Source organism: Macaca fascicularis, chromosome 12 (genome assembly GCF_037993035.2).
Source record: "Macaca fascicularis isolate 582-1 chromosome 12, T2T-MFA8v1.1".
Taxonomy (NCBI): Eukaryota; Metazoa; Chordata; class Mammalia; order Primates; family Cercopithecidae; genus Macaca; species Macaca fascicularis.
In genome coordinates, this window is record NC_088386.1 from 102581554 (window position 1) to 102594850 (window position 13297).

The 13297-nt window shown below is 39.6% G+C and overlaps 2 protein-coding genes across 2 annotated transcripts in view; one reads left to right on the forward strand and one right to left on the reverse strand.

Annotated features, from left to right (window-relative positions):
• Positions 1–1930: 1930 nt before the first annotated feature.
• FAM237A (family with sequence similarity 237 member A) lies at positions 1931–8894 on the forward strand. Its single transcript, XM_015432650.4, has 3 exons — positions 1931–2310; positions 3949–4364; positions 8186–8894. Exons 2-3 carry the CDS (start codon positions 3953–3955, stop codon positions 8317–8319), a joined length of 546 nt encoding a protein of 181 aa, XP_015288136.1. The 5' UTR covers positions 1931–2310; positions 3949–3952; the 3' UTR covers positions 8320–8894.
• Positions 8895–11549: 2655 nt separating this feature from the next.
• DYTN (dystrotelin) overlaps positions 11550–13297 on the reverse strand; it is a 68422-nt gene continuing 66674 nt past the window's right edge. The window contains exon 12 of the mRNA XM_005574063.5: positions 11550–12598. Within this exon, the coding sequence (XP_005574120.3) occupies positions 12495–12598 (104 nt within the window). The 3' untranslated portion in view covers positions 11550–12494. The remainder of the gene's footprint in view (positions 12599–13297) is intronic.

Consider the following 13297-nt stretch of genomic DNA (forward strand, 5'->3'; position numbering starts at 1 on the left):
CCCGGCACTTTGGGAGGCCGAGGCGGGCAGATCACGAGGTCAGGAGATCGAGACCATCCCGGCTAACACGGTGAAACTCCGTCTCTGAAAAAAGTACAAAAAATTAGCCGGGCGTGGTGGCGGGCGCCTGTAGTCCTAGCTACTGATGAGGCTGAGGCAGGAGAATGGCGTGAACCCAGGAGGCGGAGCTTGCAGTGAGCCGATATCGCGCCGCTGCACTCCAGCCTGGGCAACAGTGCAAGACTCTGTCTAAAAAAAATAAAAAAATTAAAAAAATTAAAAATTAAAATTAAAATATCAATAAATTTTTTTTCACTGCCACTCCAGACTCAACTAGCATGTAAGCTACATGCGTCCAAGGACTTTGTTTTGTTCCTTCTGTATACACAGCATGTAAAATAGTGCCTAACACATAGGCACTTGAAAATAAAGTAAGCACTGCATATTTATATATTAATGTTTTCAACAATAATGTAACTATTGACATGTCCCAAAGCAGGGGACACATCTTTACCTCTGTTCTGTCCAACCTTCCCTCTCTACAGTTCTTTCTTTGACTTCGCTCCCTAGAAGCATGAACTGCGGTGAGCACTTTCTCCCTGCCTTTGCTCGTACTGTCTTCTACCCCTGAAATTGCACCCCCAACCCTTTGGCCTTAGGATACCGGTACAATTCCTTTTTCCAGACGTTCATGAGTCACTTCCAAATGCTTTCTCTGTCAATCTGATGATTATGTGTCTTGGGGTTGATCTTGTCATGGAGTGTCTTACTGGGGTTGTCTGGATTTCCTGAATTTAAATGTTGCCCTGTCTCGTTAGGTTGGTGAACTTCTCCTGGATGATGTCCTGAAGTATGTTTTCTCCAAAGGCATAAGCTCCTTGAAATTCAGGTAGCAAGTCCAAGACTTCACCCTGGTCTTATTCCACAGCCCTATAGGGTGAATAGAAGCAGGCATGAGATACCCGGCTCACACGTGGAGAAAATGAAGTACACTCCATCATTTCTGAGCAGGAGCAATAGCTCAGAGCCCCCCAGAACTCCTCTTCAGACCTCCTATTTAATAGTACCTTGGGGAGGGGGCTGCTTCTCTGTGGCTTCAGCAAATCTTACTATAAAGCCTTGTGCCCCTCCGAAGGTAACCATGGATACTATTGAGCTGGCACAAAAGCCTTCAGTTAATGGAGACTACAAGTGGTTTTCAGGGGCTGAAGGAATTTTCAGGGGAGGGCCAAAACCTGGAAACACTTGCAAAGGGAAGACTTTTGCCTCAGGCCCCTTGACTGGGTGTGTTTCAGTTAAGGTGGGCACTTATGTTCAGAGGAGCCCTGGAGCAGTGACAGGGCTCTAATCTGGGACTAGGATAGTAACTATTTGTGAGGTGAGAATCAAAGGGAATCCCAGGCGCTTTTTTTCTTGGGAACCAGGGACCCTGCTGTGAAATCTGGAGCGGGGTTGTTGGGGGGTTGAGGGACCGACCAAAGCGATGCCAGCAGCAACCCAGTCTCCTGAGTGACCCAGGCCAGGGTCTGCAAACAACCGGGTGTCCTGGCCCCAGTCAGGGGTAGCTTCCAGCAGCGCCAAGTCCCTATCCTCATCTCTGCCTTCAGGGGTGTTTTTCTCCTTTCAGCCCAGGGCTACAGGCAGGCAGGAGAAATTCACGCCCGGAATATATCGAGAAGGCGCCTTATTTCCTCTGAGCCCTTGCTGAGTGTCGAGAGGGTGCTCACGTCGCTCCTCCGACCCCAAGAGTCCACAGTGTTCCCTCACACCCCTCTATTTTGAGACGAGGCCCATGCGGTGAGCGGGAACCCCTCTGTTCCCCGGACCCGCGCGGAGCTGGGCCCTAACTTTGCAGTTCCCGCCGCAGCGGCACGCCCCCACGAGGTGGGAGCGGGAAGCCCAGCCGCACCGAGGCTCAACTCCGCCAGGTGCAGAGTGGGTGCGGGTCAGGGCCGATGAGAGAGTGTGTGGCCAAGCCTGCTGCTTTCCTGAACCGAAATTCTCCGGGGAGGGAGAGAAGAGGAGGGTGCGGGAGATGGACTTGGAGGCGAGAGGTGGCGGCAGTTTCCAGGAGCTTTGACGTAGACTTGGAGAGGCGCCGAGCACTCCCACTGCTTAAGTAGAGGCACGGTAGCCTCCAGGACGCGGAAGCTGGGGACAGCCGCTCGCTCGGGAGCAGCCTGAGCGTTTTCTCTCCGCGCACTCGAGGGAACTCTCTCCACGCGTTCGAGGAAACCTGGAAGGGGCCAGGCGGGTGAGTGCGGAGGGAAGCCCTTGTGCCATCTGGGAGTAGAGCCGCCGAGTCAGGAGGTGAGTGGGGCCCAAAGGACAGAGCGGGTCCCAGGCAGCTCCGCCCTGCGGAGGGTGAGGCTGTGGAATCAAGTGCGGGGCCGAGACTCAGCGCGGGGCTCGTAGCGGAGTGCACGGAGGACTCCAGGTTCAAGGAACTCAGAGAAACATCTTTTCAGGGTCTGGGAAGCCTCTCCTAAAATTTAGAAGGGGACCTAAAGGAGCCAATTTGAGCGCCGTGGCGCCAGCAGACAGGGAGTCCTGGATAACGCCAACTTCAGTACGTTGGACAGAGTCCTGCCCTCTGAAAACTTAGACTTGTCCTTTAGGAAAACCACCCTTCAAGGTACCTCGATATTTTAGTTTGGAAAGGGACACAACAAATATGATTTCAAGTAGAGATAATGCATATATGATGTGAAAGATAGAGGAAATAGTTTTTGAATACTCTTGTATCTCTAACATGCTTCTTCAATATAGGAACATGCATGTTCAAAGACACTTTCTGAAATATTTATTGAACAGTACCTACACATGTCCTACTGCTGTTCAGAAGAGACAGACTATCCATCTTATGGTGTTATCATTAAATGTTCCAATATAAGAGTATTCCCATAAGCTGTATTTTGCTTGCTTTCATGATACTAATGTCTAAAGGTTTGGAAATATAGTACAAACCTGAAAGTAAGCAGCATGTGCCCTTCTTATTTTTTCTTTATGTTAGAGCTGTTTAAACGTGATATACATTTTGTATAGTCTGTGAGGGAATGGATACACTTTTTCTGGCAAAACGTGAACTTTTAGATTACTATTATTTTAAGAGCATCATTTATCATTGCACTTGTCTGAAGTGGTAGCAAAAGAAAAATTTCAAAGTGGTCTGTGGATGCCCCAATTTTATGGCAAGACATTGGAAGCCAGAAAAGTTGAATGAGAGTCACATTTTTAAAAAAATCCTTGGGATTCATACCAATAATAGAGAAATTATAAAACATAAAACATTATCTTTATGAAGGTTATATCAGAATTGCAGAACATTTTAGGTATTTGTAAAATGCTTATTGATTCTACTCTAATTGGTTGAATATGTGTCTCTTTGTTTCCACATATATTCATCCATACTTTTAGCACATTGTCTTGTGTTAATTTCACTATAACATTTGACAATTCTAATGTATTTTTAAAAAAATTAAAAGTCACTGTGAACAGGAATGCATCTAAAGATTAAATATATATAAATTCTTAATTATATGTAAGTCCTAGATTAGGAGAGCCAGGCTTCACTAAGATATTATGGAATAGTTAAAGCCATGCAGCAAAATTTTAAATGTTCACTTAGTATTCTTTTAGATTACATTCTTCTGTACTAGGGAAAAACAGATTAGCAGATTAATTTATTCATCTTGTAAAGGAACACATCTTAGGAGTGAATATTTCTTGGCCTATCTTGGATTTATGCTCACTCCCTGGCCTGGCACTGAGTCATTTTAGATAGAATGGAGCTTGTGATATGGGAGCCTGGCTAAGATTTCCCTACTTTGCGACAATGATGTGTTTCCTTTGCCGGAATTAAGGTTCTTAAGGGCATACTTATTTTCTTTACTGAGTGGAGCATAAGCGGGGACTGATATGAAATATTTCCATCCTGTGCGGTTTTAGGGCCATGGCTGATCCTGGGAACAGAGGAGGGATCCACCACCCCTTGAGCTTCACCTGCTCCCTGCTCATTGTGGGAATGTGCTGTGTATCTCCTTTCTTCTGCCATAGCCAGACAGACCTGCTGGCTCTTAACCAAGCTGATCCTCAGTGCTGGGAATCCTCCTCAGTGCTTCTCCTGGAAATGCGGAAGCCTCGCATTTCCAACACTGTTTCGGGCTTCTGGGATTTTATGATCTACCTGAAGTCATCTGAGAACTTGAAGCATGGAGCACTGTTTTGGGATCTGGCTCAACTCTTCTGGGACATCTATGTGGACTGTGTGCTCTCTAGGAACCACGGCTTAGGAAGGAGGCAATTGGCTGGAGAGGAAGAGAAAATCTCAGCAGCACAGCCACAGCACACAAGGAGTAAACAAGGTGGTCAACCCCAGCTCCCGTGTCTTTTGAAAGGGTCAATCAAGTATGAATGTGCTGAATTGTGAGGAAGAGGGAAATGGCATTAGGGGAATCCAATGTCATATATATTCCTCTCAAGAGGTGAACCCCAAGAGCACACAACTGATAGGAAGATAGATAGTACTTCTTTTTGCACTGCATAGTAGCTGTTTATATCAACATATTGTCCTTTTCCTCATACTTCCTGTGAACAGCAGCAAGGAAGAGTCAGAAAGAAAAGACAAAAAGCACGATTCCCAAAATACAACAAAAAAGTATAAACAGATCCCCCAAGATCAACATTATTTTTTACTATTAGCCTGAACACTAGCAGTCATAACCTGGTGTTTACTTGCTGTGGAATTGAGAAGACTTGAATATAAGCTTAGGAAACATTTGCAGCACATAAACTCTTGCCCTTCTTAAACTGAAAATAAACATTGCTTTCATGTAAATAGAGAGGCTCTTTGAGAGGCATTCGGTTGAAGAAATAAAGAGTAAAAAAGTCAGCTGGCATGTAGATTCACTTCATGTTGCTTTTTGAATGACTCTCAAATAAGTAATTAACTTGCAGCAATCTGAGTAATTAATTTTTAGTAAGTTGGAACTTGCTACAAATTTAGAGTTTTTCATTGAAGTAAATACTATATTCAAATAGTCTCGTCTGAGGGCACAGAAAAAAAGGTCCCTTATAGAATTAGAATGAGGTTGAGTAAGCGTCTTTGAGTAAGCAGAGAGATGCCTGAACCCTATACATATTATTTTTATCCTTTTTTGATGTCATTTCAACCAATGAGCATTGAAACCTTGTATCAAGGGCTGTTTGAGTGGCCATAACTCTTTAGAATTATATAAACAACTAGAAAATAGGGGCAAAACTAATTTTTACATTTGTACATTTTAGTGTTAGAATTGTTACATATTCCTGTAATCTCCATATTAAAATAGCAATTAACAATGGTAGTTCTAGTGCTACCATTTCCCAAGGTGTTTTAGAGCTTTTATATATCTAGTTTGTTTTAACCTTAGTAATTAAAAATCCTCATGATTTGCTGATCCAAAAAACCCAGATAACTCACGGCTATTATTGACAGATAAGTTTATTATTTTGGTGTTATTGTAACTCAAACCAATTTCATTTTTAGAGGAAATATTATTTCAGCAGCCTTGCTACTAAAGTAGAAATACCAAATGAATATTTTTAAATGTTGATCACCCATATTTTAAAAATATTTTGAACAGAGGCTGCCCAGGCATCAGCACCAGTAAGGACTGTATATTTTTAAATTCTGTACTGCTGAGGATGATCTGTAGGGCCTTTTCTTCCATATTTTAAAAATCATATTAACTGTCTTACTCAAATCACCAGCAATATTTTTTCTATCTTGCACTCACTTTGAATAACTCAAAGAAATGTCTACTACATAAATGAAAATATTATTGGTATTTGGCTGAACATGAAAATGTAACATATATATGTGTGTGTGTATGTATATATATACACACATATATATACACACGAAAAAATAAGTGTATATATATACACTTATTTTATAAAGCTGTTCTCCAAAATGTTATATATGTGTGTGTGTGTGTGTGTGTATACACACACACACAGTAAGTATATATATATATATACACACACACACATTTATTTTATAAAGATTTTCTCCAAGACAGCTTCAGATTTGGAAGCCACTTCCTTCGTCTTGCTACAGAGTTGTTAGTGATTCAGCTGGTCTGCAAACTTTAGGGAGTTGGTATGCAAGTAGCCAAATAGTAGGAGTGAGCGTTTCACTTTATTGAGGTTATTTTAACGTTTGACACAAACAATTTTTTGCAGACCAAGAAACAAGACTTTCCATTTGGTTTGTATAATCACAGTCAAAGAGGGTCTTGGGTCAAGGAAATACCACGTCCAAAAGTTAAATAGTTACAGGAACATTGAGATTTCATCTCAAGAGGTTTGCTTAAATCTCTAGTGGTTCAACTGGGCTCTGAATGTACCTGCATGGATCCTCCAGTATGTTTTTCTTTTGTCCCTGGGGGATAATATGTTGTTAGGTTGGGACAGGAGAGAAGGTGAAGCAGTGCTTGTCTCTGTAGTTCTCAAGGAAATCACATCATCAGGGCAGAAGACAAGAAGAACTAAAATAAGTGTCTACGTAATATGCAAAAAGGTTCTTGTTATTTTGATATCTTCAAATCAAATAGTTTAAATGCACTTGATAAATCTTACTATGAATCACACTTTGTTAAAAACATAAAACTCCTATATAATTTTGCATGTTAATATATCATATTTGTTAATACTGAGTCAACAAATATGAAAACAAAAAATATCAAATAACTGTGTAACCATGAGCAAGTTAACTAATTTAGCCCTCAGTTCTTTCAACTGAAAAAGAAGTGTATGGAAAGTAGATGACACACAAAGTCCCATCTTTTCTGTTCCAATGTACTGTGATTATATAAAAAAGAAACATACGAAAGGCACTTATTTAACTGTGAGAAGAACCTGGAAGAGCTTCACCCCAAGGACAGTTGATGGAGCTGGATGATGACCTGAACACTATGGCTGTTTGTAACAGTGATGAGCAGGAACAGACGAGGTTCAGAAATAAAAGGGCTAGAGATGTCATTATGAGAAAAACCTCTAAAGATCATTGTTATTTAGTCTAGAAAGACATGGGCTAATAGCTGAAGGTTGAGGTATCCAAGAGAAGGTATGAAGAGGATGTACCCAGAGTTAAGTTAACCACTAAATTTTGATGGGTTATGTCATGGGAGAAAGAGAGAAAGGGTGAGTGAGAGAGAGAGAGAGAGAGAGAGAGAGAGAGAGAGAGTTAGGGAAAGAGCATATTGATGACTCCTAAATAGAACATAACAGAATTGAGGGTAACTCGTGGGTTAGTAAAGGCTTCAATGCAAATGAAGAAATTTTGTGTCAAAAATGGTGGCTCCTCCTTCAACAAACCTTGCTATGCCACTGGGAGGCACAAAAAGCCCCTTTCCTGAGCCTGGCAGTTTGTATGTTCTAGAAAAATAGTGAGTTTGTTTTCCTCTGTGATCAGAAAATTAAAATTTAGATTTGTAATCTGTTGGTGTTTGCAGCTGGTGTCTCACTAGCTGGCAAATGCTCATAGTGCTTATATTTTAAACACTAACTACAAGAGAAAACAATTGTTCAGAAACATAAATAGACTCTCAAATGCTTGATTTTCTACTTCACCCACTCCAAGAAATTTTCTAAGCCACATACTCAGCAATTACCCACCTAGAAATCTACTGTGAAGAAACATTTAGAGCTGCAGCCAATGATGCAATCCAAGGCTATTCATTGCAATATTATTTATAGTAACAGGAAACCTGGAAATAATCTAAATGTCCCAAGATAGAGTAGTGGTTAAATAAGTTATAGTATAAAGTGTGCACACACAAAACTATGGTTATCTCTAGGAGGTTATACTATGGGTGGTTTATATTTTTTTCTTCATATTTATATTTAAAAATATATAATGACTTCACTTTTTTCAAATCAGGCAAATATTTTAATGCCTATTAATTGACAAAAATGTATTTATTATAATGTATTTGTTTTAGATTATATACCTAAACTACATAGGACACAAGACTTTGCACAAACACACATTGACATATATTCCTCTGAAATCAGTTTATAGAGAAGTTTTATATTGGAGTGGCAGAAACATCAAACCTGCCTTTTAAAAATAATTTATTGATATTTAATTAACCTGAAACTATTTTGGTGATCTTATGAAGTTCCACTTTTCTACTTTCAGGTACATATTCTCAGCAACTAAGGACCTCCTTACTAAAGAAGAAAGAGTTGATTGAAGATTTGATAAGCATGCATGTGCGTAGAAGTGGGTCTAGTGTTATTGGAAAAGTGAACCTGGAAATAAAGAGGAAATAAATTGAACTCGGAGCTAATTCATGCTTTGGAATTAAATATACAAATATATAACATTTTCCTTAACTATTGATTATTTATTTATTTTAAATGGTGGGAATGCCCAGAGATAAATATGAACCCAAATTCTCTCAGTATGCTTATTTAAAGCTGCTTTCTATTATTTATTTCTTTATTTATTTTAGGCTGCAAGCATGTTTCTTCAAATGGTGACATTACTGCCAGTCTATCCCACAGTCTAAAGGAGTTAAATGACTTCCAGAGATGACTTGGGGATTCTTTGTATCCATTTAATAGTTCAGTTTGGGATGCTTGACATGTTAATAAACTAGTGTGCCATACATTTAACTTGAATACACTGCATGGCTCCCAATACTTTAACCACTGGATTGCTTATGCATAGGCACATAAGGGTTGATATTTATTAATTACTAGCTACTGACAATCTATGATACCTGAATCTTGTTTGAAAGCATATTTTCGAATACTGAATGAAGCAAAAAGTAAAGCAAAACAAAAAACTGGCAAATAAAGCATTCCTCTAATGAAAACAAAATTAATAAAAGTTCTGGACCCCAGGTAATGTTATTGGAGTCTCTTTATTTCAATATTTAATGTTACCACAAATGACATCCAAACTCTAATAATGTTTAAGTGTAAATAGGTACAAACTATTTCCCAATAAGCACATTTGTTACTTGATTAAATATTATACCTCTATAAGTGTTTACACTTTGCATTGAAAAGCAAAATAAAAAGAACAGCATAAGAGAAGAACCCATAGATAATTATTTCCCTGATAAAATGACCAGGCCTGAACAAGGTTTAAAGCAGAGAAGCCCAATTAGCAAATGTATGTGAGTTCGAGACACAATGCTATTTTTATCTCTAATTATTCCCAACTCTCCAATCATTCTATTATAACCAATATATAGGATTGACAGCCAGTTTGAATTTCAGATATGTTAGCAGTTCCCTTGCTTTTTTCAGGTCCAAAGGAAGCCTCAGTAAATGTCTTCATTGAATGATTAGGGCCTCCTTAAACTAGAAATTGCATCTAAAGCATTATTATCAGAAAACACAGTTTCATTTGAGGATTAGCTGAGTCTTGACAACAGGAAAAAGGAGCTTGGGGAAAGAGGTGGGGGAGAAGGCCCAGCCTCAGCTTTTGGCTCACTGGGAAAATTAGTATTTTATTAAAAAGCTGCCACCATTTGACTACCTTTTCTACATATGGGCTCGTGATTTTGCATTGATGATGCTTTTCCTAATGTTTTTCATCATATCCTTCGGAACTATCACGTAAATTCATTATCTCTTATAAATCATCAAAGAGACACTACACTCGGAGAATGAACTTGCAGAAGAGCCTGCCCTTTGTTCTTCCCTCACCTTGGTACTCTATGACAGGGATTGGCAACCTTTTTCTGAGAGTCTGATAGTAAATATTATAGGCTTTCCGGGCCATCCAGTCTCCACTGTAATTAATCAATTCTGCCTCGGCAAACAAAAGCAGTTATCACAATACATAAATGAATGAATATGGTTATGTTCCGGTAAAACTCTCTTTATGGACACTGAAATCGGAATCCATACACTTTTCAGGTGCCACAAAATATTTTTCTTTGGACTTTTTCAATGTTTTAAAAAGATGTAATAACCACACTTAGCTCATAGCCTGTTCAAAACAGGGAGAGAACAGAATTTGGCCCAGGGACTACAGCTTGCTGATGAAGCTTATCAAAGGTGTAAGGAACAAGCTGGGATGAAGTGAAAAGAAGAGTAACTCTGCTAAGTGACAAAACTAAAACCAAAAGTTTATGATAGACTGAAAAGCAGATTAAAAACTGTTAGGATGAGATGGAACAGGGATAACCTAGTCCCAATCCCATCCAATGGGACATTATTTCACTCTGTAAACAGTTTCAGGAATTACAGATCATATAAAAATCCACAGCCTCTCTGCATGTAACATGGCCTGCATCTCACGATAGTAGACAAAAACATTGAAATCACCGCAATATTTACTGAAAGGAAGTACAGAGTAGTAGTTAGAGTATAGGCTCAGAAGCTGAGTTCAAATCACAGCTTCATCAAGAAGTGGCCAGATCAACTTCGGACAAGTTACTAAACCTCTTTGTGCCTCAGTTTCCTCATAAAATGAGAAACCTACTACCTAGGTTTCGTGTGAGGATTAAATGAGCCAGCACATAGAAAGTGCTTAAAAACTAAGTGCTCTAACAGTCAAAAAAGGTTAGCTGTTACTTTGTAAGTTAAGCATCTATAACCTAATCCAACATAATAAGAGAAAGGAGGCACACAGATGCTTTGGTGAAACTTGTTGGATGTGGAGATTTTAGAGAAAAACATTCATATATTAAATTTTTTATATTGAGATACTTGATTCATATACAGTTATAAGAAATAATACAGAGACATCTATATGATCTTCATCTAGTTTCCCCAGTGGGAACATCTGCATAACTATGGTACAATATTACAAGTAGGAAACTGATAGTGGTATAATCCAAATTTATTCAGATGTTACCAGTTTTTTTTTATTATTATACTTTATGTTCTAGGGTACATGTGCACAACGTGCAGGTTTGTTACATATGTATACATCTGCCAAGTTGGTGTGCTGCACCCATTAACTCATCATTTACATTAGGTATATCGCCTAATGCTATCCCTCCCCCCTCCCCCCTCCCCCCACCCCACAACAGGCCCCAGTGGGTGATGTTCCCCTTCCTGTGTCCAAGTGATCTCATTGTTCAATTCCCACCTACAAGTGAGAACATGTGGTGTTTGGTTTTCTGTTCTTGCAATAGTTTGCTGAGAATGATGGTTGACAGCTGCATCCATGTCCCTACAAAGGACACAAAGTCATCCTTTTTTATGGCGGCATAGTATTCCATGGTGTATATGTGCCACATTTTCTTAATCCAGTCTGTCACTGATGGACATTTGGGTTAGTTTCAAGTCTTTGCTATTGTGAATAGTGCTGCAATAAACATACGTGTGCATGTGTCTTTATAGCAGCATGATTTATAATCCTTTGGGTATATACCCAGTAATGGGATGGCTGGGTCAAATGGTATTTCTAGTTCTAGATCCTTGAGGAATCACCACACTGTCTTCCACAATGGTTGAACTAGTTTACAGTCCCACCAACAGTGTAAAAGCGTTCCTATTTCTCCACATCTTCTCCAGCACCTGTTGTTTCCTGACTTTTTAATGATTGTCATTCTAACTGGTGTGAGATGGTATCTCATTGTGGTTTTGAGTTGCATTTCTCTGATGGTGAGTGATGATGAGCATTTTTTCATGTGTCTGTTGGCTGCATAAATGTCTTCTTTTGAGAAGTGTCTGTTCATATCCTTTGTCCACTTTTTGATGGGGTTGTTTTTTTCTTGTAAATTTGTTTGAGTTATTTGAAGGTTCTGGATATTAGCCCTTTGTCAGATGAGTAGATTGCAAAAATTTTCTCCCATTGTGTAGGTTTCCTGTTCACTCTGATGGTAGTTTCTTTTGCTGTACAGAAGCTCTTTAGTTTAATTAGATCCCATTTGTCAATTTTGGCTTTTGTTGCTGTTACTTTTGGTGTTTTAGACATGAAGTCCTTGCCCATGCCTATGTCCTGAATGGTATTGCCTAGGTTTTCTTCTAGGGTTTTTATGGTTTTAGGTCTAAATGTTACCAGTTTTACATGCACTCAGTTGTGTGTGTGTGTGTGTGTGTGTGTGTGTGTGTGTGTGTGTGTGTGTATCTATTTGCTAAGCCTATTCTCTAGCTGAAACATCAAGATAGAAAATTAGGCCATCGATTCAGTAATTTACATGATACTTGAGGAAGACTGTTGCATGCATCCATGTAGGTCACACATTTGAATGTTACTCCGGAGGTATTCACAGTAAGAATGGCCCTTCATGCAGAGATCTGACTGCCATTTACTCCTTCCTTCTTCATCCTCTACTCGCCCCCCTAACCCCCAGCCTTTACTCTGAACTGCAGAACTAAGATACGTAAGTAGGGAGGGAGATCAAAAAACAAAACTTGCTTTCTTCATAGTTCACACCAAACTATTAAAAGAAAGGTAGAAGTCTTAATTCTTTTAATACAGTTGTGCAACTGCATTTTGTCATCACACCGAGAAGCCTTTGAGCCTGGACTCCATTTCACTTCAAATTGGGCAAGGTGATTTGATCAACAAGGGCAGAGAAGGCCCTGCACACTTGCTGAGCTCCACTGTACAGGTCCATGTTTACTGAAGACTCTGGGCCTGAAATCAACAAACAGAAGAGTCTTTTAGAGGAACATACCTGCAGGTTCTCATGAAGATCTTGATAAAGCTCTCACACGGAGAAGAAACAGAATCCATTTTTCCCTCAGTTCTTGAGGACAATGCCCTTAAGTTAGCTAGCAAATAAGATGGCTATTATTTACCATGATCATTACTACGAATTCAGCCAGGAATAAGTTCTTAAGAAGCACTTTCCCACAGCTCCTTGCACAAATTGGAGTTGCCAGAAAGCCCACTATTGAGCAGTGGCTCCAAAACTCTGGTGTATATAAAAATCACCTGGAGAGTGTTAAAACAGATTGCTGGATCTCACCTACAGAGTTCAGATTCTGTTCAGGTGGGACGGAGCCTGAGCATTTATATTTATTGTTAAGTTCCCAGGTAATATTGATGCGGCTAGTCCGGACACCACATTTTGAGAAGCAGTGCTCTATAGTTACCTGATTGATTAATGGTTTGAGTGGCCCCTGTGATCCGTCATAATAGAGATTGTGGTGTAGAAAGATCTATGATTTGGCAGGTATCAACTAAAATTTTGATATGCATAATCTTTAACTTAAAGAGTTCTGTTTTTAGGAATTGATCTTACAAACATATTTACACTTGCGCATAAAGATACATGTTATAAGGATACACATCAAAGTATTTTTGTGATAAAAATTGGAAGCAACTTAATTA